Source organism: Protomyctophum parallelum (assembly GCF_964188405.1).
Source record: "Protomyctophum parallelum genome assembly, chromosome: 15".
NCBI lineage: Eukaryota > Metazoa > Chordata > Actinopteri > Myctophiformes > Myctophidae > Protomyctophum > Protomyctophum parallelum.
The window spans coordinates 36,147,705-36,175,204 of NC_139710.1; the positions used below are offsets into that span (position 1 = coordinate 36,147,705).

The window sequence follows — 27,500 nt, forward strand, 5'->3', positions numbered from 1 at the left end:
TTTATCCAAGGCGCTTTACAGAGATTGTGCATTACATTCACCCATTCACACACACATTCATACACCGATGGCAGCGGAAACCATGCAAGGCACCAACCAGCACATCGGGAGCAATTAGGGGTTCAGTGTCTTGCTCAAGGACACTTCGACAGTAACTCTGGGGGAGCCCGGGTTCGAACTGGCAACCTTACGGTTACCATCCAGGCACTCTACCCCTGAGCCACCGCCGCCCCGACAATCATGGTGTTGCATTGTCGCTTACGCACACACACACACACACACACACACACACGCACACACACAAACACACGCGCGCACGCACACAAGCCTGTAAAAGCTGCAGCGGCAGCACTAAGGACAAAGTTGGCAGCTTGAAGTTTATGCAGTCACAGCAACCGTACCTGAAGGGTGCATCCTTTGCCCTTCCTCTCGTCGTCATCATCATCCTCACTGTCCCTGGTGGGTCTGGGATGGGGGGGGGACGGGGAGGAAGAGAGAGAGAGAGATACTAAGATTAAGTGGTAATTGTGTTTGCAGCAGTAATGTAGACCAGTATTTCCGAAAGCGGACACAAACAATCAATATACAAACCTGTAAAGGTCCATTTGGGTTCATCTGTCATAGTTACAGAACCAACAGGAACCAAAAGGTCCACATCGAATCAAAGAGTAAACGTTTAACAAACCGTGCAACTATGAATATTAAGCTACAGGAAAAACTAACAACTAACAACGTCGCTTATAATAAGCAGAACTGGCAACACTGAAAACCGGCACCGCAAGCTACTTTGCATGGGGAAAATGAATGTTTCATCGGCCGACTTACAATTTCTAGTCTGTTGCAATCTGACAGTTTTTAGTAGTCTTTGACTCTGAACAACCTTTACACCTCAGATCTGATTCCAAGCTGCCAGGGCAGCTCACATGAAGGCTGGTTTGCCAGGTGCCTTTGGGCTTTAATACCAAATACCAAATGAGTAATATAGGCAGTCGCTTGAACGTGCTGTCGATGACTCATCATGGGCACAAATAACAAGTGTGTTCCCCTGGAGGTTTCTGCCATTACCAAGCAAACAAAACCAAACAGCAGTCGTGGAAAAAGTACTCTACTGTTTCACCAGGCACACCCCCACACTCTTCACCAAGAAGTGACATAGAATTCATCATGGCCAAATGATGAGTAGCTAGTTTACTTCAGCTTAATGTCTTCCAAAGTCTGAAAATCAGTGTGTGGCTTTATAGATTATATACAATTTAGTTTTTTTCTGCTAAATGTGATGTTTCTATCCATGTACATCAGTTCTGTTTTTCTTAGCCATTTTCTGCCTAGCATTGTAGAGTTAAGTTAAAAACTAGATAAAAATTGTCACTACCGAAACAATTCCGTCACTAATTAGTAACATGATGAAAGATATTCCAATACATTATTAAAATACAATATGATAATTGAGTGTGCCTTTACTAAATATGTGTCCCTTAGATCTGGTGCAACATGAATATGGTAAAAGTTTTTCCAAAATAGCATACAAATTTCACACAATTTCCAACTCTGAATTTGAACCAATTCGGTAGAATGGCCCATATAGACGGTCTATGTTTTAAAAAACTGCTAATCAATGTCTCTCAGCTAAGCTTAGACCGCTAAAACATTTTCATTTTTAGACCAATTATAACCCATTTTTTGACGGATGTCTAATAGATTAGAATAGAATAGACACTATTGTTGCTCAGTGGTATACATACAAGTCCTGAATTAAAAATATACTTCAGTAAAAGTACAAAAGTATTGGCATCAATACTTACAAATCTTTTGAAAATAGCAGATCTACTAGCGTGTAGTTCGGCTATTTTCAATTGGCCGAGATCTGTGTACAATACATGTTTTGTAGGCTAATTAATAATAAATAATATTCAACATCTACAGTAACTAAGGTTTTCAAATAAATGCAGTGGAGTAAAAGTACAATATTTGCCTCTGAGATGTAGTGGAGTAGAAGTAAAGGTTTTGTATATTGGAAATACTCGAATACTCGAAAAGTATACAGTACATAAGTAAATGTACTTTACACACCACTGCAAAACCAGGACTTCAAACACAGTTAAGCTAAAATACTCGATTACCCCCACCCTGTCCAGTGACGGAGGGAGGCTATCCTCACCGGACTGGCAGCGACTACACAGTCCCAAAATGTCCCCTAACCCATTCTGACCTGAGATCAGATTCATACGAGGTTTCCACTGGACAACACACTGGTCTGATGAACCCATTCTGACCTGAGATCAGATTCATACGAGGTTTCCACTGGACAACACACTGGTCTGATGAACCCATTCTGACCTGAGATCAGATTCATACGAGGTTTCCACTGGACAACACACTGGTCTGATGAACCCATTCTGACCTGAGATCAGATTCTAAAAATGTCAGTCGCTCTTCGATTTTTCAAAAAATAGCAGACCTACAAGCTCGTAGCGCGCCACCGAGTGGCGCGCTACGAGCTTGTAGATCTGCTATTTTTCAATAGCTAAAGCATAACATGATGCTAACACCAAAATGGGTTCCCGTTCAGAATGGGCTAATGTCCCCCACGCACAGCGTGCAGATACCGTTCCCGTCTAGACGGGATTGGGTCTCAGACGTGTTCAATCAATCAGTAGACGGAGGCGTCCCGCATGGGGCCAATCATGCGTGTGATGTGTGAACCTGTGCAAACCTGCGTCTCGCGCAGAGCGCCGTTGCCATTGCTAGCGACGCGTCGCCTGCAGCGCGGATAAACGACAAAATGGAAATAAATGAATACATTATACATAAATAAAATACAGGAAGAAACGAATATCTGAATAACTCAGATAAAAGAAAAACCAAGACAAATGCAAGAATAATAATCATGCGAGGGTGAAAACAGCCGATGTTGCTCGCGAGGGAGGCGTCCGCGTCCGCGACACCGCCGTTCGGTGAAGTGTAAATGAGCTTTCACTGTCACATTATGGGGGAAAGAAACCGTGCGGTTCGGAGAGCAAGCGACTCCCCGCGGTGAGCAAACGTCTCTCCCTCTCTCTCTCTCTCACTCTCTCTTTCTTTGTCATGGTCGCTTGTTCTTTCTTCCTCACCACCCACCGCGTTATATCTGCACCTAACCACACACACACGCACGCACGCACACACACACACACGCACACACACACGCACACACCTCTCTATCTTCTGTAGCCGTAGCCATCTCAGGCTGTGACAACACGGTAGGATATTACAGGAATTCTCGTTCCATTTCCCAGAGGCCTCTCTGGCTGGCCCGTGTCGTCTGCGTGAGGGTGCATGTCTCATAAATAGCGCCTGTGTTTCATTCGCCGAGATGGTGGTTAGGGGGAGATAGGTGTGCGTGCGCGTGTGCATGTTTGTGCGAGTGCACGTGCGTGTGTGTGTGTGTGTGTGTGTGTGTGTGTGTGTGTGTGATGGTGGGAGGCTATCTGGGCAGAAATTGATAGCCCAAATTGAAAAATGGGCCCTGCAGAACGGAATGGGAGGATGGCAAGATGGAGAAAGGTTGTGTGTCGCACGCAAAAACACTCACACACGGTTACAGGCGCGTGCGCGGACCCGCGTACACACGCAAGCACGCTAGAACCCAGAAACGCACAGCAAAAGCACATGTAAGGCAAACAAATGCAGCATGTTTTGGTATAGGCACGCATGCACGCTGCACACACACACACACACACACACACACACACACACACACACACACACACACACACCTTCGTCTAGTAGGGATGAGGCTCATCAAACACCAGCAGGAGTCCTGCAGAGTGCATCACTACCCACAGAGTGAGTGAGTGTGTGTGTGTGTGTGTGTGTGTGTGTGTGTGTGTGTGTGTGTGTGTGCGTGTGTGTGTGTGTGTGTGTGTGTGTGTGTGTGTGTGTGTGTGTGTGTGTGTGTGTGTGTGTGTGTGTGTGTGTGTGTGCGTGTGTGTGTGTTCACATTCAAAGGACTCACTGTGCAGTGGAGTGTGACGTCACAAATATAAACGTGTCGTGACATGATTGTCGTCATTCCTTCAAAAGGTGTCCTTTATATACATCGACTTTATAAATTCCTTCTCTCGCTTGCATGCCCCCAATCACACACACACACATGCACACGCACGCACACATGCACACACACGGCAGACAATGGAATTGACTAGGTGTGTGCGTGTGCCTCTGTGTGCGTGCATGTAATGGATGCTCCATTCAGAGGCAGTAATGCTGTGGTTGTAATGGCTGTCATCAGTAAATGCTGGTAGGCCTTGACCTCAGAGGAAATAATGCTCTGACTATGGGAGCGTACGGACTACTATTCTATAATGCTCTGTCACTGACATGCACACACGCACGCACGCACGCACGCACGCACGCACGCACGCACGCACGCACGCACGCACGCACGCACACACACACACACACACACACACACACACACACACACACATATAATGGAGAGGTTCACTAGCTTAACTTACACACACACACACACAACATTCCATGGCGGTGCTCAGTAGTGCGTTTGTGACAGTAATGTGTTAGCAGTACTTGTCGTCGGCATGCGACGCCGTCACTAAAATGAGGAATAAATGATGCACGACGGTAATACAGTAATACAGTAATACAGTAATACAAAAGGCCATTCTCTGACTTTTGCCATTTCTCCTCTTCTACCTGCTGCCTCTATATATCAGGACTGCTCCGATCACGTTTTTTTGGGGGGCGATACCAATACAGATTTATTTTGAAAGGAAACTAACCTTTGCTATAGTGCTACTATGAGTGCTAGTATGAAGTCAGAGAAATGAAGTCCTGAATGTACCTCTTGTTGGTGACAATGGGGACCCTCCAGCCTTTGACCTGGCTGAGCTCCGTGTCGGACACGTCGATCTGCAGCGGCAGCCGGGGCACCCACACCGTCAGGCGCAGCTGGCTGCGCAGGTGCAGGTAGGTGAAGTTGACCGCCAGCGACTGGCGGCCGCGCATCTCCTTACCGTTCACCAGCACCTGGTCACAGGACGGAGAGACCTGGGGCGAGAGACACACAGAGAGAGAGAGAGAGACAGAGAGAGAGCAATGTTTATTTAAAGCTACAATCCATAAGTGTACAGCATACAAGTGTACAAGAACATTGCATCCACTATAAATGAGTTGACCGTTCACTGTGTGAAAGTATAGCTGATCTACAAGCGCACGATGCAACGGATAAATCAGGCTTGCTTGTGATAGAGACAGAATCAATTCCTTTGTACTGAAGTATCTGAACAGTTGGAATGGTTTGTAGGAAATTGCCTAAATGTCAAGAGAGAGAGAGAGAGAGAGAGAGAGAGAGAGAGAGAGAGAGAGAGAGAGAGAGAGAGAGATTCATTGCAATGCTGGATGGGTAGAATGTGGGATTTTGAAAGTGATTTGGGACAGAGACGGCAAAATGTCAAGCACTTGTAATGTGTTTGAGTGTGCGTGTGCGTGCGTCTGTGCATAGTCTACAAGACTACAACCAGTACAGCCAATACATCACCAATCACCATTAGGCTATCATGAACAGCGAAACTAAGCCCTTTAAGTTGATGTTGATTGATCGACTAACAGTTCGTACAAAGACTCCTGTGATCAGCCGCGGACTCCAAGGATAGCACATTTTATACAGTACGTAAACATGTAAATCCCCCCCCACCCACCCACCCACTAAGATACAGTGAGTGTCACGAGGAAAACCTAAGCAAATAGTAGTTTCCATTCATTTACAATATTGAAAATTATTTATTCATGACATTTAACCCATTACATGCTGGAATCTGGCACCAGTGGCGACAGAAGGCTCACACACCAAAGGTCCGACATGCGGTGTCGTTCTAATGACTGTCGGACTGTTAGTATGTCGGAACTAAAGCCCCCTGCTCTAGTGGCCGGGCTGACATTGCTTTCGTTATACAGCACGATGCATTTAGCATCAACGACTAGCCTTAAAACATCACAAACGTGGGTATAGTCATGAAAAAGGAAAAGACAAACAATAATAATTCTAATGTTACGGTCGTATTTCATGGAGCAGACAGGAGGACCCGTCACAGACAATCTGCTAGCCGTTACAGCAGCGATGGGTCAGCGAGACCAGGAAGGTGTCAGTCCCATTTCCATCCCGTTACAGCAGAGACCTGGTCAGTGAGACCAGGAAGGTGTCAGTCCCATTTCCATCCCGTTACAGCAGAGACCTGGTCAGCGAGACCAGGAAGGTGTCAGTCCCATTTCCATCCCGTTACAGCAGAGACCTGGTCAGTGAGACCAGGAAGGTGTCAGTCCCATTTCCATCCCGTTACAGCAGAGACCTGGTCAGCGAGACCAGGAAGGTGTCAGTCCCATTTCCATCCCGTTACAGCAGAGACCTGGTCAGCAAGACCAGGAAGGTGTCAGTCCCATTTCCATCCTGTTACAGCAGAGACCTGGTCAGCGAGACCAGGAAGGTGTCAGTCCCATTTCCATCCTGTTACAGCAGAGACCTGGTCAGCGAGACCGGGAAGGTGTCAGTCCCATTTCCATCCCGTTACAGCAGAGACCTGGTCAGCGAGACCAGGAAGGTGTCAGTCCCATTTCCATCCTGTTACAGCAGAGACCTGGTCAGCGAGACCAGGAAGGTGTCAGTCCCATTTCCATCCCGTTACAGCAGAGACCTGGTCAGCGAGACCAGGAAGGTGTCAGTCCCATTTCCATCCCGTTACAGCAGCGATGGGTCAGCGAGACCGTGAAGGTGTCAGTCCCATTTCCATCCCGTTACAGCAGAGACCTGGTCAGTGAGACCAGGAAGGTGTCAGTCCCATTTCCATCCTGTTACAGCAGAGCCTGGTCAGCGAGACCAGGAAGGTGTCAGTCCCATTTCCATCCTGTTACAGCAGAGACCTGGTCAGTGAGACCAGGAAGGTGTCAGTCCCATTTCCATCCCGTTACAGCAGAGACCTGGTCAGCGAGACCAGGAAGGTGTCAGTCCCATTTCCATCCCGTTACAGCAGCGCTGGGTCAGCGAGACCGTGAAGGTGTCAGTCCATTTCCATCCCGATACAGCAGACGACCCCCTGGTCAGTGAGACCAGGAAGGTGTCAGTCCCATTTCCATCCTGTTACAGCAGAGCTGGTCAGCGAACCAAAACAAACCGGCAGAGGGCTGATGAGGACAGACGCAGCAGAACCAAAACAAACCGGCAGAGGGCTGATGAGGACAGACGCAGCAGAACCAAAACAAACCGGCAGAGGGCTGATGAGGACAGACGCAGCGGTGGGCAAAGTACTCCACACCACTCGAGGCAAGTATATATATACTGTACATATAGATAGATTTGTAACCCATTTTGACCTGAGATCAGATTCTAAAAATGTCTTCTATACATCCTGACAGTTTTCCGAAAAAGCTGTTTCTATGTCAGTCGTTCTTTGATTTTTCAAAAATAGCAGACCTACAAGCTCGTAGCGCGCCACTTGGTGGCGCGCTATGAGCTTGTAGATCTGCTATTTTTCCAATAGCTAAATCATAACATAATGCTAACACCCGCCCAAAATGGGTTAAGTATTCAAAAATGCAAACAAAAAATGTGATTTTAGCAGTATAGTACATTGCCGTTTCTTCCAGAAATTATATGTAATAATAATGAAATATAGCTTGTATAGATGGCCTATTTTCACTATTATTGTTTAATTCATAATGCACGTTTTATCCCTCCTAGGCTTTGTCTTTGAAATGTAGTGGAGTGACAGACATAAGTATCCAAAAAAACAAAATTATACTCAAGGTAAAGTACTGTTACTCACAAAAAAGTATACAGTGTGCAAGTAAATGCACTCTGTTACTGACAACATGTTAATGTAACCCTAATGAGGGCCAACTGGACGGGGCTTTCACCGTTGGGTGGGCGTCTCCATGAGACCGGCTGTCCAGCGTGGGCTGAGAGCTGAGAGTCAGTTTAGCTAATGAGGCGCACCATGAAATGAAGCAAATACAAGACACTTTAGTGGGGGAGACAGGGTTAGAGAGACAGACAGTAGGAAAGCTGAGAGGGAGACTGTGTATAGGACAGTGGTTCCCAAACCTTTTCATGTCAAGGACCCCCACATTGACACCAATTAGCCCGTGGACCCCCTATTTGAAAAAGATATGCCAGGGACCCCCGTATTGTTACGGCTATAGCAGTGATTCTCAAGCATTTTCATTTCAAGGGCCCCAAGGTCTGACATGCATTAGACTACGGACCCCCATTTAATGGCATTTCTAACTCTGGGACCCTGATTTATATCGTAAAATCAATGTTAATTTAACTCTGAGAGTGTACATTTGGTTCCATTTGTACACTCTCAAGAGTTACAGACCTATAAGGGTCCATTTGGTTCCTAAATATCATTTAGCTGGGGACTCCCTCAGGTACCCCTGGGGGTCCGCGGACCACACTTTGGGAACCACTGGTGTAGGAGATACAAACAGTAGATGGAGAGGGAGACAGTATAGGAGATAAGGAGATATACAAACAGGAATGCTGAGACAGACCGTATAGGCAAGCTGAGAGGGAGACAGTATAAGACAGACAGTAGATAAAGCTGAGGTGGAAAATGTATAGGAGATACTAAGCACTGGGAAAGCTTCTAGGGGAGACAGTGTATACGCGAGACAGACAGTATAAGCTGAGGAGGAGACAATATAAGGGAGGCATATTATGCCTCTTGGATATTAAACAAGGTTCTTTCTGTAATTTTCAGCTGAGATGAACCTGCAGCATCAACGTGATTACTTTAAGTCCTCTCCCTCCTTTCCTTCCGTTTCACTCATCCCTCCCTCTCATTACTTTTCAACAGTGTTTTCATTTCCCAATTTAAATTCGTTCTTGTTCTCCTCGGCGTGCTCTCATTTCCCCCGTCTCCACCCTACACTTATATACACTTCTCCTTCTGTCGACTGTTTTTCTTTTTCACTTCTGTCTCTTTACCAGTGATGGAAAAAGTTTCTTTACTTAACACTTTCCTCTGCCACGCCTTTCAGCCCCGAGGTCTTATTTTGAAGAGCCCAAAAGCTGATTTAAAGCTGAAGTAAAAAAAAAAGTAAATTTCCCGGGCAGCCTGCTATAGTTACTTTCGCTTCCATCAGAAGTGCTGATATACTGTAGTATGGCGAGGTCGCAGGGATTTGGTATCGAGCTCCCAAAACATCAATGTTCTGTATGATTGATCACCTCAATCTGAGCTTCAATTCAGAGAAAAACAATGCTAAAGATATGATAACCTTATCAGATCGGCTAAGTTTTAAATAAGACTGACGTATTATGCTTTGTAATTATAATGCTTGCTGTTTGTGTCTTGTGTGTGTGTGTTACTGTTTGGATGACATTTTTGTCTTTTTTTTGATGAGTTTCCTTTGTTGCACTGCCTCCCTGTTTCACCCTGTAAGCATTTTAAGCATTTTGGATTACTGAACTTTACCCATTCTGCCTTTGTCTGCTGTTGGGCCCTCTCTGGGTCCTCTTTCAATTATACATTATCCTCCCTTAAATGTTCTCACAGGAATGTTGCAATACTGACAAACACTGTTTTAAGAAAGAAATGTGTAAGAAATGTGTCACGCTGTCACATGTTTATGGTTTGCTCAATACATGTTCTGAATTGTCCATAAAAAGGGTACAAAGGGTCCCACTTCTGCGTGGGAGCTGCACCATGGACAACCGATAGATGACACCGTTTTAAAGCCCTATATGAACTTCTTTGTATGATGAATAGTGATAATTGCCATATCTACAAGCAAACTGCAACGCATGCTTCTATCAACGGTGTGTCCAAGACAATCACTATATGGTTCAAACTACGGAGGGAGAGAGGGAAGGAGAGAGGGAAGGAAGGAAGAAGAGAGGGAAGGAAGGCATTGGTGGGGGATAGTGTGAGCGATGGAATAAAAGGGGCATGAAAGGAAATGAAATCAAATGGGGGGGAAAAAGAGATCTAAAGCGTTTGAATTATAAGCGGAACGGGATAAGAGGAACTGGAATGGCAGAGAGAGAGAGAGAGAGAGAGAGAGAGAGAGAGAGAGAGAGGGGTATAGTTGTAAAGAGAGAGGTAAAAAGCTAGGCAGAGAGATAGAAAGCATGAGGAGGGGGGGGGGGGCTATAGAGGGAGGGAGAGTGAGAGAAAAAGAGATTCATAGATGAGGACTGCAGAGAGAGAGAGGGAAAGAGAGCATAGAATGAGAGAGAGAGAGAGGGAGAGGGGGGGGGGCGTGTACATGCAATTTGGTACGCATAACTATTATGTGATCGAAACAGATCTGTCAGATTTTTCAGAGTCCATCCTGATTGGCTAAGATTGAATTCCAAAGTTTGAGGGGTTGCCCCTTTTGTACAAAATGTCTCAGGCTCAGATCAATACAGAAATCAGAAAAAATATGATGATTATAAGAGCTACAGTTCAAGGGTTGGTTATAGGCCCACATTTGAATGTGATTCTGCCCGTTGTGAGCCACTGTGAGGCTAGTTTGAAGAACGACTTCCTTGGCCTAGTGGGAATGTGCGTGCAACGTTCCACGTCAATCGGAAGCTGCATTCATGATATGAGGCATTCCTTAAGCCAATCTGGATGGAATGTGTGATGTTTGGACAAAATCTGTAGGAGTAATATGAAAAAAATCGTCACCCTGGTTGATGTGAAACATTTGGTTTTGTGCCTGGTCTCCATGCCTTCGGGCTTGCAGAGACAACAATAGCCTGCTTATTGTGTAAAAAAATAAAAAACCTTTCTACCAATTGCCAGAAAGCTCCCACCCAAACAAGCACTCAATGCGTCACATCGCGACATTGTGAGCTTGTAGATCGGTGTTTGTGACACATTGTGAGTTTGTAGATCGGTGTTTGTGACACATTGTGAGCTTGTAGATCGGTGTTTGTGACACATTGTGAGCTTGTAGATCGGTGTTTGTGACACATTGTGAGCTTGTAGATCGGTGTTTGTGACACATTGTGAGCTTGTAGATCGGTGTTTGTGACACATTGTGAGTTTGTAGATCGGTGTTTGTGACACATTGTGAGCTTGTAGATCGGTGTTTGTGAAACATTGTGAGCTTGTAGATCGGTGTTTGTGATACATTGTGAGCTTGTAGATCGGTGTTTGTGACACATTGTGAGCTTGTAGATCGGTGTTTGTGATACATTGTGAGCTTGTAGATCGGTGTTTGTGACACATTGTGAGCTTGTAGATCGGTGTTTGTGACACATTGTGAGCTTGTAGATCGGTGTTTGTGATAATGATGAAAATCTACAAAGTTCTACATAGTAACTAAAGTTGTCAAATAATTATGTAGAGGAGTAAAAGTACAATATTTGCCTCTGAAATGTAGTGGAGTATAGAAGTACTGAGATTTTTACACAAATACCTCAAAATTGTACTTAACCCATTCTGACCTGAGATCAGATTCATACGAGGTTTCCACTGGACACACACTGGTCTGATTAACCCATTCTGACCTGAGATCAGATTCTAAAAATGTCAGTCGTTCTTCGATTTTTCAAAAAAATAGCAGACCTACAAGCTCGTAGCGCGCCACTCGGTGGCGCGCTATGAGCTTGTAGATCTGCTATTTTTCAATAGCTAAAGCATAACATGATGCTAACATGGGTTCCCGTTCAGAATGGGTTAAGTACAGTAATTAAACAATCTGCAACGATTTACGTTCAGACACTGACATTGTGTGATTGCCTACACATTTCAATAGGTCACCAATTTCACCGTAACACCACCATGCTGGAGTGAACGAGTGTGGCCGAGATTCTGGGTTTTGGAATTTGGCTTATAGGTCTTCTATAGGTGGTCTCCGTCTCAGCTGTCCTACTGTCTGTCTCTACAATGATGTCTCCGTCTCAGCTGTCCTACTGTCTGTCTCTACAATGATGTCTCCGTCTCAGCTGTCCTACTGTCTGTCTCTACAATGACGTCTCCCTCTCAGCTGTCCTACTGTCTGTCTCTACAATGATGTCTCCCTCTCAGCTGTCCTACTGTCTGTCTCTCCAATGATGTCTCCCTCTCAGCTGTCCTACTGTCTGTCTCTACAATGACGTCTCCCTCTCAGCTGTCCTACTGTCTGTCTCTACAATGACGTCTCCGTCTCAGCTGTCCTACTGTCTGTCTCTCCAATGATGTCTCCGTCTCAGCTGTCCTACTGTCTGTCTCTCCAATGATGTCTCCCTCTCAGCTGTCCTACTGTCTGTCTCTCCGATGACGTCTCCCTCTCAGCTGTCCTACTGTCTGTCTCTACAATGATGTCTCCCTCTCAGCTGTCCTACTGTCTGTCTCTATATGATGTCTCCCTCTCAGCTGTCCTACTGTCTGTCTCTCCAATGATGTCTCCGTCTCAGCTGTCCTACTGTCTGTCTCTCCAATGACGTCTCCCTCTCAGCTGTCCTACTGTCTGTCTCTACAATGATGTCTCCCTCTCAGCTGTTCTACTGTCTGTCTCTACAATGACGTCTCCCGCTCAGCTGTCCTACTGTCTGTCTCTACAATGACGTCTCCCTCTCAGCTGTCCTACTGTCTGTCTCTACAATGATGTCTCCCTCTCAGCTGTCCTACTGTCTGTCTCTCCAATGACGTCTCCCTCTCAGCTGTCCTACTGTCTGTCTCTCCAATGACGTCTCCCTCTCAGCTGTCCTACTGTCTGTCTCTACAATGACGTCTCCCTCTCAGCTGTCCTACTGTCTGTCTCTACAATGACGTCTCCCTCTCAGCTGTCCTACTGTCTGTCTCTCCGATGATGTCTCCCTCTCAGCTGTCCTACTGTCTGTCTCTACAATGACGTCTCCCTCTCAGCTGTCCTACTGTCTGTCTCTACAATGACGTCTCCGTCTCAGCTGTCCTACTGTCTGTCTCTCTGATGATGTCTCCCTCTCAGCTGTCCTACTGTCTGTCTCTACAATGACGTCTCCCTCTCAGCTGTCCTACTGTCTGTCTCTCCAATGACGATTCCCTCTCAGCTGTCCTACTGTCTGTCTCTACAATGACGTCTCCCTCTCAGCTGTCCTACTGTCTGTCTCTACAATGACGTCTCCCTCTCAGCTGTCCTACTGTCTGTCTCTACAATGACGTCTCCCTCTCAGCTGTCCTACTGTCTGTCTCTACAATGACGTCTCCCTCTCAGCTGTCCTACTGTCTGTCTCTACAATGACGTCTCCCTCTCAGCTGTCCTACTGTCTGTCTCTCCGATGATGTCTCCCTCTCAGCTGTCCTACTGTCTGTCTCTCCGATGATGTCTCCCTCTTGGCTTTCTAAAGGCTCATACATACAGTTTTTGGTGATAGCTTATCACCGCGGTGTAGTTTTTAAAGGGTTGGAAAACTACACCATTACGTCAGCCGCGGTGATGATCAGCTATCACAGCGGACACAGACCCATCTCTCTGATTTCACTATCAGACAAGTCTTTTCACTCTGGAGCTATCACCCCGTTCACTGATTGGTCTAGAAGTTGGGTAAACCAAAGGGAGGCGGGGTCAATCCTTATAACCGCGAGTATGATGGCCTCAACTCTTATCACCGTTTTAGGTGATAAGCTATCACCTAAAATGGTGATAACCTATCAAGTATGTATGAGCCTTTACTGTCTCTCTGTCCTACGCTGTCTCCGCCTGAGCCTTTTCCTATAGTGTCTGTCTCTCCTATATACGTTGTCTCCCACTTTCCTATAGTCTCTCCTGCACAGTGAAACTGTGTGGGAGTTTCTGGCACAGTACTACATTGGTTTGAACGGTCGGAAAGGGACTACTTTGTGTCTATAGGTATAATTACACATCTGAGCGGACAAAAATGAAAACATGCAGAGTTCCCCAAGGCTCCATCCAGGGCCCTCTTCTGTTCAAATGCTCCCGCTGGCTCAGATTATGGAAAACAGCAGCACATGTTACCTTAATTATGCAATTTGATCCATTGCACGAATCAACGATTGGATGTGGCAGAATGTTCTTCAATTCAACAAAGATGAGAAAACGTTTTTGGAGCAAAAATAAATACAAATAAAATAATGATTAATACTAATCTCTCAGCTTCAGTTGGTATAATGTAAAAACAACAACCCAGGTGAGCAATCTTGCTGAAATCATGGACTATCACTCTAAGAATATATACGTTTTAATCTGGATCTGCTGCTTTTGTGTGATGCTGTAGTATGATTAAGCAGGGCATTCACAAACAGCTAGAACATTTATTTTATTTAGGAGATTTATTTTGTGGCATCAAGGATTAAAGGTTTTACGTTTCAGCAGGATTTGGAGAAAAATAAATAAAACTTGCTTTCATCTTCAGTATACTCGACTATACTGCAATGTTTCTGACTGGGTGTTCATCGTTAACCATCCAGACTTCTCAGGTCATCTGGGACAGCTGGTCTGCTATATCCGTCCCCAGAGTCACAACTAAACATGGAGAGACAGCGTTCAGATTGTATGCATCATACAGTATCTGGAGGTCTTTTTAACCCATTTAGACCTGAGGTCGATTCTACAAATGTCTTCTAAATCCTGACAGTTTTCTGAAAAACCCTATGTTTCTAATGTCAGTGGTTCTCAAACATTTTCATGTCAAGGAACCCCAACATTAGGCTATATGTATTTTGCCACGACCCCCGTCTGAAAACATGTTGTTCCGCAGGTACCCCCCTCCCAGAAGCGAAGATTTGAGTTAAAAACGTTCGCTCTGAAAGAATATACTGTATATTAAAAGCTTTGCGCCACATTTTCAAAAAAATTCAAAAAGATCAGATCTACAAGCTCATATAGCGCGGCACCGTGTGCCGCACTATGAGCTTGTAGATCTGCTATTTTCCAACAGCTAAAGGATAACATAATCCTTAAAACACCAAAAGGGGTTCTCGCCCAGAAGGGGTTAAATCAAAGCTGTAGACGTTTCTGTTTGCCTCTGTCTTACATCGAGGGCCTTTGGATTAATCTCTTGTGATGCACTGTATCATTTTCATCTACTTTATTTTTGGCTTATATTCTTCGGTTCTCGACTTTTTAATTGCATTCAAAAGTGTTTCTCTTTGATACATATTGTTTCATCTTGTCTTCGGTCTCTCTGCTATTTAACCCATTCAGGCCTGACCTCAAAATTAAAAAATACAAGTTTTTTAACATTTTCTGAAAGATTTGAGCCACATTTTAACGATTTTTCTAAAATAGCAGACCTACAAGCTCTAGCTTTTTCAATAGCTAAATTATAACATAATGTATGTAACCACTAAAAGGGGTTCCCGCTCAAAATGCGTTAACTGCCTTCATCCGACTGCTATTTGAACCGTATACTGTACATCCATACACCTGATATACTGTATTTCACACTGCTCATATTGATATCTAACCTGTTTTTTCTGTTTCTTGTATTATCTATTTCTTTCCACCTTTCTTGGAGCTGCAACGGTGGAGCTTATATACGACAAAGACATTTCAAACCACGTTCTTACACCTGTAAACCTGTGACGTGACAATAACGTTGAGTTATAGTGTTCTCAGTGTTTTGTGTAAAGCAGTTTTGTTTTAGAAATGTGCAGTGGAAACAGGGTTAGTATACTGGCGCTGGGCGAGAGGGGTATAACAATCAAAACCATACATTTTATGTCCAAGTTATATAAAAACCCTGTATTGCAAACCAAAATGAAAACACAAAGTTATTGCTTTTTAAAATAAAATGTCAGTATTGTATTATGCTATACTGTACGTATTAACCACATAATAACAACATAATCAGTGCACTCCCAATTTACAAAATTAACAAAAAAAGAAACCCTGACCTTTTGTATACTGTATCTTCTTCAGTTCATAAAAAGTAATCCTTTCAAATTTCCAAAAGTCAAAAGTATATGTCAGCCAGCCTGCATGGTAAAAAAGTGTAATTGTATCAAAACGTTTAATTTCCCTAGGCCAATTTGCCATTCAGTATGAAGAAGTCTCTAGTCATGGTCATGGTCAAGAAACTGTCCACCCTGCGTTTCTTGGCTTGTTTGTTTTACAAATCAAACCGTATACAGTATGTGCAAGTAACCATGCCTTTAACCCATTTTCGGCGGGAACCCCTTTTGGTATTTTAAACATTATGTTATAATTTAGCTATTGAAAAATCGTAAAAATGTGGCGCAAATCTTTGAATATATTCTTTCAAAGTGAATGTTTTTAACTCGGGTCTAAATGGGTTAATTGCTTTGCCTGTCTCCCTCTCAGCTGTCCATCTGTCCTACACCGTCTCCCAACTGCCATAAGTCTCTCTGTCTATCTCTCTCTCTCTCTCTCTCTCTCTCTCTCTCTGTGCTTGTTAACATCAAAGGAAGACTGTCAGTGCCTCAAACTATTTACCCCCAATCTTATCCCCCCCCCACAGCCCAGGTAAGTCGGTGTGAAAAATATACATGGAGTGTATATAGCAGGCATAGTATCCAATAAAGGCATGACAAGGTACAGTGGGAAGCCGACCCGATGCACAAGAGCGTTTTACTTGGCCTATATACAATATATTCACACTGCTACAGTGGACTGATGCAGGCACACACTATACATCCCAGTTAGTACACGGTGACATCCTGGGTGTCCATTTAACCCATTCTGACCTGTGATCAGATTCTAAAAAATGTCTCCTACATCCTGACAGTTTTCCATTCTGACCTGAGATCAGATTAAAAAAATGTGACCAAATTTGACTAGGAGACTGCCATTGGATTTTTTTGAATTTTTGTTTTTTCATTTCATATCAAAGCAGGGAACCATAGCTTCAAATTGACATATTGGTTGTTCAGTTTGACCCACCAGTTTTGGAGATATGGCTTATAGAGTGATGTCTTGCAGAAAACAGCGAGTTGAGAAAACAGGCTTGAAAGGTTCACTTCTGTGGTCTCTAACATTACACCTATAGCTACATGTTTAAGCATTTATTTCATATTTACACTTATTTCAGACATGCTCTAGTATGTGAAGAGTCTGCCTGTGCCATTAACTCCTTTTGGGTCGAAAATAAAATAAAAATAAGTTTTTCTCCTGGTGAAAAGCTGGAATGTGGCGCGATGGCAGTCTCTCAGTCAAATCTGGTCACAAATGTCTCCTACATCCTGACAGTTTTCCATTCTGACCTGAGATCAGATTCTAAAAATGTCTCCTACATCCTGACAGTTTTCCATTCTGACCTGAGATCAGATTCTTGATCAGACCTACAAGCTCGTAGCGCGCCACTCGGTGGCGCGCTATGAGCTTGTACCAGGGGGGCAGTCAGCCAGATATTTCGTGAAGCCTCATTTGAAATCGGTAGTTCATATAATGGCCTGTTGTGGCGCTGGACCGGACCCAAAAAGCCCCATAGCTCCATAGAGGCCCATGTATTTTGGCCCAACTTCACCTAGACTGTATTACCTTAATAAACATGGTCATGAATACTTTCTTCTTCCAGTCACTAGTTTAAAGTCTCATTTCTAATGTCATAATATTCTTTTTGGAAAATTATGGTCCCATTAATTAAAAAAATGACCATAAAGAAAAAAAACCATCGCGTATGTTCTGAGGGGCGTGGCTACCATTACAGTCTATGATCGGGATTCCCCTCCCACTCGAGTCAAAATAAAAACCAACGGAGAAGAAGGGGGGAAGTCCCGCCTCGTTGTCTGGGCAGCCAATGACCAGCTGGTATACAAAACGGAGCCAGCCAATGGCCAGCTGGTACCAAAGATGGCGACTTACATCAGGAATTAGCATATTATTACAGGCTTCATTTTACGTTCATGTTAGACCCGGGGAACGCTTTGTCCATATTTTTTACAGTCTATGGCTTGTACGCGCTATGAGCTTGCACGGCCAACTCAGCGTACGAGTAGCGTGGCTTGGGTGTGGACATGCAAGTCGTGCAGTTACGGTATACAGTAGGCGGTGCGCTCCACCTCATCAACGTTTTGTCTCGCAGGGGTCTAGCGCAGTGGTTCCCAAGCTGTTTCTTTTTTTTTTAATATTTTTTTATTCCACGATTTTGTAACCCAGTTTTTGAGTGGTGCAACCACTCCTACAACCAGGAATGTCCGTATGTATCATGTATCATGTATGTATCATGTATCCGTCATGAGCACGAGTGGTGTGCGCATGCGTGAAACCAGCAATGGCCAGCAATATCCGCGTGTGTGTGTACAATGCGCGTGCCTGCACAACGCGTGCCTCACATCTTGTGCTAAATAAATAGCGTCAATGCTAGCGAGCTAAAATATAGCCATCCTTGCTCTAGAAAGCACCAATGTTTCCATCTAGACCACCGGATAATCAGCAAAGACCTCCGGACATCGCGCTAATAACCATGGAGAGCTCCGTAGATTAGGAGTTATTCAGCTTTTAGTCTGCCTGTATAATGGGAGGTGGACGGCAGCTCGCATGCGCGATCCGGTCTAGGTACGCTAAAGAAGGAAAGGCCGACCCCCGTGGACGGCAGCTCGCATGCGCGATCCGGTCTAGGTATGCTAAAGAAGGAAAGGCCGACCCAAAATAATAATGAAAAAATAGTTCTCAGCGACGCGGATTGATATCCATAATAAAGCTAATCTGAGAGAGAGAGAGAGAGAGAGAGAGAGAGAGAGAGAGAGAGAGAGAGAGAGAGAGAGAGAGAGAGAGAGAGAGAGAGAGAGAGAGAGAGAGAGAGATAGAGAGAGAGGGGGAGAGAGGGGGGGGGGGGAGAGAGGGGGGAGAGAGAGAGAGAGGAGGGGGGGAGAGAGGGGAGTTGCACCACTCTGTTCACACAGGTGTGATTTTTTTCTTTTCACCCAGTGCCAAGCTGTTTCATGTCAAGGACCCCCACATTGACACCAATTAGACCGTGGGCCCCATTTGAAAAAGATATGCCAGTGACCCCCGTAAGAGAAGATTTTTACGGCTATAGCAGTGATTCTCAAGCATTTTCATTTCAAGGGCCCCCAGTCTGACATGCATTAGGCTACGGACCCCCATTTAATGGCCTTTCTATCTCTGGGACCCCCATTTATATCGTAAAATCAATGTTAATTTAACTCTGAGAGTGTACAAATGGAACACTCTCAGTTACAGACTCAGTTACAGACCTATAAGGGTCCATTTGGTTCTATTTAGCTGGGGACCCCCTGGAACTCCCTCAGGTACCCCTGGGGGTCAGGGGCAAATTAGCCATTAATTGGGACAGTGGGGCCGTGGCCCAGGGGCCCTTGGCTCTCAGGGGCCCTTGGCACTCAGGGGCCCTTGTCTCTCAGGGGCCCTTCGGGGAAATGGGACCATGATTAGGTTTGACGCCCTGAAAAGGCCCTTCATTGGCTGTTAATTTTGTTAAACTTTGGTTAAAAAGACGAAAATGCCACGCACGCGCTCTATGGGGGCCCTGCAAATATTACCGGCCCGGGGGCCCTCGTAGGGGTTAATCCGTCCCTGATGGGGGTCCCCGGACCCCACTTTGGGATCCACTGGTCAGGGATAGACTCGGCTGATAGCGACAATAAGCCTCCCCGACCTACTTACTTACTTCACGCTACACACGGCATTCTGGAACATGGGAGCTATTGGGTAATAATCGTATGTGTTGTGCACGCACACAAAGAGTCTGTCCATTTTAAGTGGACACAATGTGGCCGGGGGAACGGGGCAAAATTGCAAACTCACAATTTGTGAGATTTGTGTTGCTTTGAGTATTGTGCCACTTTCTTGCAAACACCTGCAGGGCCTGTTTAATAAATAACACACAGGCAGCATAAATCCAGCTTAAATGTCTTGCTACAGCGCCTCAGTTCTCAGTATTCCTGCGATGGTGAAAAGAATGCTTGATTTTCACGTTGATATTGTACTGTAAATCTTCCAGGCATGTCACCAAAAGATCATTACATGAATCCTATAAGGGATAACTACTCACTAAAGTGTGTTGTACTGCATGTGTTAAGCCCTCAGGCCAAATAAGGATTTACGCAACACTGACTGTTGTGATAGAATCATAATACCAAAAGATGTAAAGCCTGATTTATACTTTATACTGTATCACGTGCCAAAAATAGACAATATACTGTAGAAGAAGCTATACTGTTTTTGCGTGTGACAATGTCGTACGAAACTATAGCTTGTAGATCTGCTAGATGTTATAGCTTGTAGAACTGCTAGATTTTTCACATTTTTTGCATTGTAGTATGTTGAATTTTGAAAGATTTCGACAAAGGTCACCTGTTTAAAGTGTTATATTTTCAAAAATATCAAACATAACAGACCAGTTTCATGATCCTATGCATTGTGATCTTGTAGAATGTAGATGTTAATTTTCACGCACGCACGTATGCACACATGCACGCACACACACACACACAAACATAATTATACTTTATGCACATACACAGATAGGCAAAGATACACAATCATAAACTCTGCCACTTAGAAAAACTTATATATTTAGTGTCACCAACAAACAGCTGAGTTAGACTTTTTTGAGGACACTGAGGAATGGCTTTAATCTCTCTGTTTTTGAGAGAGAGAGAGAGAAAGAGAGAGAGAGAGAGAGAGAGAGAGAGAGAGAGAGCAGTGTAATAACAGAAAAGTGTGGCACTCAGCACTTGGTACTTGTTGGAAGCTCAGAGGGCAGGCAAACAAGCTTCTCCATCAAAGTATTCTGAGCACAAAGGAACAAAAAAACATCTCCAGCCTCCAAAAACCCACGCTGTGACCTCTTCCATTAAGTGCCGCACTACTTGAAGGAAAACAGCACACTCCTCTTGTTGTCTACATCTGTTGGCTGGCGGCGTTTCAAAACTACGTTTTGTACGAACGAGTCGTCACTGGAAAGCTCGTCGGAGTGAAAACGAATGAGAATGGCATTGCGGCGGCGCCACGATGACCTAATCAAGAGCTGTGCTTGCAGACTTCAACACAGACAGACTTATTGTTGTATCTATGCTTTTCATTTGATAAAGACTGTTTGCCGTTTGGCAGATTTGAAACCGGGTCGTCCCGATCACGGATGTGTTAATTGTGATGCCGGACCTTTCTGGAGTTCTCCTTATCGGCAACCGACAGGCACACAGGCTTATTGAAAGTAGAGGCCCTATCTTGGCCAAAATGGCACACAGCGCAGTGCAAGTATTGTTGCTATAGTTTACAACTAACGCCATTGTAATTTTCACGGCAACGTTGTGCAAGTAGCAGGCAGTCAGACCCTTTGTTGGCGCACTGCTATCTAGATCGTACTTTTGACCAACAAACACACGGAGCTATAAATCATAATAAGATGTGTCACAATGCGGAGGTTATTATTATTTCAATAAGTATGCTACACTGTATTGCGGATAGAAAATGTGTTCAGGTTCAACTTCATGAACCCGTAGCTCTCTGGTTTTCTTTGTATCTGCACATGCAACGTACAGAACAACCAGGTCAATAGGAAGGACAGTAAGGACAGCTGGTAGCTGTAGGTAGCTGTAGGTTGTTTGAACCAGTGGGTCTCAAATATTTTCATGTCAAGGAGCAATTGCATTAGCCGCGGAACCCCATTAGAAACATTTCTTTTTTTTGCCAGGGACCCTCATACAAGATTAGGTTTGTGAAAATATTTAAAACATATTCCCCCAAAAAATGTAAATGTGTCTTTGAAGATAATTTTGAAAATAGCAGATCCACAAGCTCACAATTCGCCACAATCGCAATACGGGTCCAATGCGTGCACATTTATATATCGACACAGGTCTTGTTGTGATCACCCGTAATGCTAGGAGGGTGGTCCACCTCCCTGTTACATCTGCCCCCCTTGTCTACTATACTTCTTCTGAAACCGAGTGTGTGCGTGCACACATGCACACATGCCTGAGATCGTCTGAATGGAGACAGGTGCGTGGGAGTCTGCTCGCCTCGCCAGCTGCAACCACTCAGTAATGCAGCCCTCTGTATACGCATACTCTGCCCTGCCTTTCTCACCTTCTCCTCAGATCAGAGTGGAGTGTTAAGCCCAACACACACCGGGTGCGCAGCGACGCGGCACAGCGCGTTGCTGCGCGGCAACGCCTGGAAAATAGAACTGGTGCCGCCGGTGTGGGATAGGTTCATTGAAAATAACGGAGGCGGCTGTTTTGACGCACGGCGTTCGCAGACGGTGTGTGAGGCCCTTTACAGGCTCCCTGCATTGACTCCCAGACAGACTCCCTTCTCCTCAGATCAGAGTGGAGTGTTACAGGCTCCCTGCATTGACTCCCAGACAGACTCCCTTCTCCTCAGATCAGAGTAGAGTGTTACAGGCTCCCTGCATTGACTCCCAGACAGACTCCCTTCTCCTCAGATCAGAGTAGAGGGTTACAGGCTCCCTGCATTGACTCCCAGACAGACTCCCGTCTCCTGGTTTCCCCTGCCTTTGTTCCTGGATACTCGTCACGTCCGGCTGCTCTGTTGTGGTTCCCCAGACCTCGCTCTGGACTAGCCCAGAACCCTGCCCACACAGAACCCTGCCCACACAGAACCCTGCCCACACAGAACCCTGCCCACACAGAACCCTGAACCCCACACAGAACCCTGCCCACACAGAACCCTGAACCCCACACAGAACCCTGCCCACACAGAACCCTGAACCCCAAACAGAACCCTGCCCACACAGAACCCTGAACCCCACCCAGAACCCTGCCCACACAGCCAGCTCTATACAATCGGCCTCGGAGTCGTTACCTCGGAGCTATTCGCCTTATTCTTTGGCCCAGACTCTCTTCTTCAACAAAGATGCCCCCAGACTCTCTTCTTCAACAAAGATGCCCCCAGACTCTCTTCTTCAACAAAGATGCCCCCAGACTCTTCTTCAACAAAGATGCCCCCAGACTCTCTTCTTCAACAAAGATGCCCCCAGACTCTTCTTCAACAAAGATGCCCCCAGACTCTTCTTCAACAAAGATGCCCCCAGACTCTCTTCTTCAACAAAGATGCCCCCAGACTCTTCTTCAACAAAGATGCCCCCAGACTCTTCTTCAACAAAGATGGCGAAAGCAAACATTCTTTGTGCTGTACTTATACTGTATACAATTGTATGGTACAGAACACGGAAGTCCTTAAACCAGAAACCTAACCGGCTCGTACCTCAGACATTGGAGAAAAAGTCTACAATAGCCCAGACTCTTCTTCAACAAAGATGGCGAGAGCAAACATTCTTTATTCTGTACAGAACACTGAAGTCCTTAAACCAGAAACCTAACCTCACAGGGAAGCCACGCGTGAGTTTTAACCGGCAATGCATGTCGGGAACCACGGGTGAGTATTAACCGGCCACGCATGTGTCGGACTATTGCATGTCGGACTGTTAGTACGTCAAACTAATGTATGCGCCCCCGGCAGCACCATTGCCCTTTTCTGCTGCGTCATTCAATATTGGGTCAACTTCCACCTTAATATGCTGCAGGTAAAGGTCTATGAAAGCACGTCCCAAAGAAGCAGCCACAGGCTTAAGTATTATCACTTTACAATAGGCTGTTTTGTAAATATAGCAGATCTACAAGCTCACGACGTGTCGCCAAAACCCAAATTAGGCCTGCTATAGGGAGCATGAAGGTATTGACCGATGGATCAATAGATATCGACCAAGTGTCGGACTCATGGCCGGATGGTCAGAGGATCACAGTGACAATGGGCCATGGCAGTGGTTGATGTTTCTGTATGCATTTTACCGTGGTTGAAATTGAAAGAAAATCAAAGGCAATCTATTGGGGGGGAATTGTTCATCCGTCAGGATCAATAAGGATGTGTTTGCCTCTCTCTGTCTGTGATCGATATTGTTTTTCAGTCAATAAGGTTTATGGTCAGTCATGTATTGATCGATCCCCACCTCTGGCAGTGGTTAATAATACATTATTATTGCCGCGGGTTGGTTACCGAGGGCAACGTGTTATCCTTTTAACATAACCTTTGGCTGTACAACCTGTACTGTCAACAGACCTGCTAATAAAGTATTCAATCAATCAACGACAGTGACTGTCTGGTCGATCGGCAGTCCATCATAAGCACAAGCAGAAAATAGCATTGATTGACAGGTGGCAGTTATGTTTGACACGCTGAGCCAGGTCACTCACAGTGACAGGCTGACAAGCGGTGACACGTTAAAGATGTACAGTAGTGACATGAGACATTCCTTTTTCACACATTTAAGTTAGAGCATATCTGTGGTCATCATTTGGTCATACCTAACAATAGATATAGGGACATTTCCAAGGTTTGTGTAATTTTATTCATATCAAAAGTCCATATAAAAAACAAATTGAATTACTTCCTTTGAATAAAAACGTTCTGCGTGATGACATGACACGGCCCGAAGAATCTTGATTTCATTCACCGTGTTTGATTGCCATTAATTGCTGCAGGTTTTGATCTCATTCAAGATGACATCCAGACAGTGTATTATTCATTTTAAACTTAATCAGCAAACTAAAATATGTAACTGAAAACATTATAGCCGGTTAGAAATAAACAACATAGTATACAAACATATATGCTTTGTTGGCCGTCTGTCTCTCACTTGTAAACAAACAGTGTCTATGTAACGTCCCATAGCCTGAAGGGACGTGACGCTCTGATTGGTTCAGAACCAAAAATAGCGAAAGCAGCAGATCTACAAGTTCAAAACGCATTTCTTCGCGGCGCATTTCGAGCTTGTGGATCTGCTATACTTTTGATGGCTTTCGTGCGACGTTGTAGTATGATCGAGTAGTCAAGCATGCATTTACAAAACAGCACAAAAAACGTAGGATACGGAGATAGGAGGCTTTCCTGCATGTCCGACAGCAACGGAATTAAATAAATGAACTCCCCGTCTGGCCTGGATGTGGCTTGGTGCTTATCGATGGTTTTCTCCAAACATTTGAAATCATGAAGACTTGGCTCAGGGCCCCAGACTTCATTACACCGTTCTAATTGTGTCCTCCATGAGTTTTAAGCAGCTCACCGCTGAGACTTCAGCTCTCTCAAATGAAGCTTTACTTACTTAAAGGTATATTCAGTGATTTCACTTAATTCAAATATCACTTATTTTTTTGTTTTGTTGTGATAATCCTCTCTACTATAGAGTATGCTGACCATATAAGGAGTTCCTCCCTGTCCCCAGTTAACCCCTGGGGGTCAAAAAACCTTAGGTTTCGTTTTTGACTCTCTATCCTGATTGGACGAAAGGCTTAGGTCCCAGCCAAAAACGAAACCTAGGGTTTTTTGAGTGAAATCACTGAATATACCTTTAAAACAAAATAAACGTTTCTTCACTGTACATAGCCTCGTTCACTTTTAAGCACACATTCACAAAGGTTTAAGCCTTTTCATTGCGACCGAAGGTCGCAGTTAACCCATTTTGGGGCGGGAACCCCTTTTGGTGTTAGCATTATGTTATGCTTTAGCTATTGAAAAATAGCAGATCTACAAGCTCATAGCACGCCACCGAGTGGCGCGCTACGAGCTTGTAGGTCTGCTATTTTTGAAAAATCGAAGAACGACTGACATAGAAACATAGCTTTTTCAGAAAACTGTCGAAGTATGTAGAAGACATTTTTTGAATCTGATCTCAGGTCAAAATGGGTTTTAAGAACGAAGGCTCTCTAGTACGGTAGCTTAGCAAAATAATGTGGACACGGCTTACAAAAGCGCCACATTTTTTCCACATGTTCTCCATAACCATACATTTCATTTTGGAAGGGGGGCCACGTCATCAAGATGTCAGAAGGCGGCCATCTTGGCGTTCAAAGATGGCCGCCACCTTTTGTGGTGGTTCTGGACAACCGTGGGTCCGACCGACTCGACACCGGGCACTGCACTCCCTGTGGGGGTGTGGAATGTGTGTGTCGAATTTGAAGTCGGTGGGGCAAACGGTTCTCGAGTTACGTGGATTACAGATGTACAGACACACACAGACTTGAATATATGTCAATGGGCAATGCCCATTGGGTTTTCTTTAGATGATGGGTAAGAAGAGAGAGATGTGATGTCAGGTGGTGTGGGCTAAGAAGTGGTCAGGGCTAAGATAAAGTATATGATATGTACAGTAAGTGCAAAGAGAGATGGTGAGGGAGGGAGAAAATGATTTGTACCAATTGACCAGACAGTAGACAGTAGTGTAACAGGTTACGGTGAGTATAGAGATGGAAATGTTCTAGCAAGCGAAGCCAGTGTATTGAGAATATGGGACATATGTGTCAGGAGTTATTTGTGAGAGGGAAGATGTATACGATGGTAGTGAGACCAGCCATGCCGTACGGTTGGAAACGGTGGCACTGATGAAAAGGAGGCACAGCTGGAGGTGACAGAATTAAGGATGCTATGGTTGTGAAAAGGAGTGAAAAGGAAGGACATTATCAGAAATGACTAAATTAGAGGATCAGCCCAGGTTAGAAGGTTTGGGGATAAAGCAAGAGAGGTGAGGTTGAGATGGTTTAGACATGTGAAAAGGAGGGATGAGGGTACATTGGGAGAAGGATGCTGAAGATGTAGCTGCCAGGTAAGAGGATGGCCAAAGACGAGGTTTAAGGATGCTGTGAGAGATGACATGAAGGTGGCAGGTCACAGAGGAAGATGCAGAAAACAAAACCAAATGGAGTCCATGTGTGGTCCAGCCCTATGGAATGTAAAATTCAAGCATGTGCTAATGAAAAGTATTTAAAATATATAGTTTTGATGCTCATCCTAGATCCTACTACTATAGGGGATGCAAAGCAATATGTCTGTTTATCCGTCCGACTTCTCCTACCAAATCACTCCGTTAGCACACATCTCTCTATGCACAAAAAATGATGCATGCCACAGAAAACCATCTGCACTACATTGCATCCATGTCATATTTACTGTACAAATATTGCTTTTGTATGACATACTGTTATTGCGCAACATTTCACTGTGACGCAAATTACATTACAATTTCCACATTAACCGACCCCTCCCTTTTCCCTGTGTGCACACACACACACACACACACACACGGTACTGTACAGTACACTACAGTATGGTAAAGTACAGCACAGTATGGTACAGTAACGTGCGGTACGGCACTGTACAGTACAGTAGAGTATGGTACAGTATGATACCATAAAGTATGGTACAGTACGATGCAGTACAGTACGGTACAGTGCAGTGTGGTACAGTACGGTACAGTATGGTACTGTGCAGTACGGTACGGTACGGTACAGTACGGTACAGTATGATACCGTACAGTACAGTACAGTACAGTACAGTACAGTACAGTACAGTACAGTACAGTACAGTACAGTACAGTACAGTACAGTACAGTACAGTACAGTACAGTATGGTACAGTATGATACCGTACAGTACAGTACAGTACAGTATGGTACAGTATGATACAGTACAGTACAGTATAGTACAGTATGATACAGTACAGTACAGTACAGTACGATACCGTACAGTACAGTACGATACCGTACAGTAAGGTACAGTACAGTACAGTACAGTACAGTACAGTACAGAACAGTATGACACCATACAGTAAGGTACAGTATGGTACAGTATG

General features: G+C 44.7%; 1 protein-coding gene across 1 annotated transcript in view; it reads right to left on the reverse strand.

Annotated features, from left to right (window-relative positions):
- The window catches only part of LOC310871824 (transmembrane protein 132C), a gene marked incomplete at both ends in the record, with an annotated part of 100,773 nt that overhangs the window by 24,057 nt on the left and 49,216 nt on the right, over nucleotides 1-27,500 (reverse strand). Inside the window, 2 exons of the mRNA XM_083783459.1 lie at nucleotides 402-465; nucleotides 4,844-5,049. Coding sequence (XP_083639585.1) covers nucleotides 402-465; nucleotides 4,844-5,049 — 270 coding nt within the window. The remainder of the gene's footprint in view (nucleotides 1-401; nucleotides 466-4,843; nucleotides 5,050-27,500) is intronic.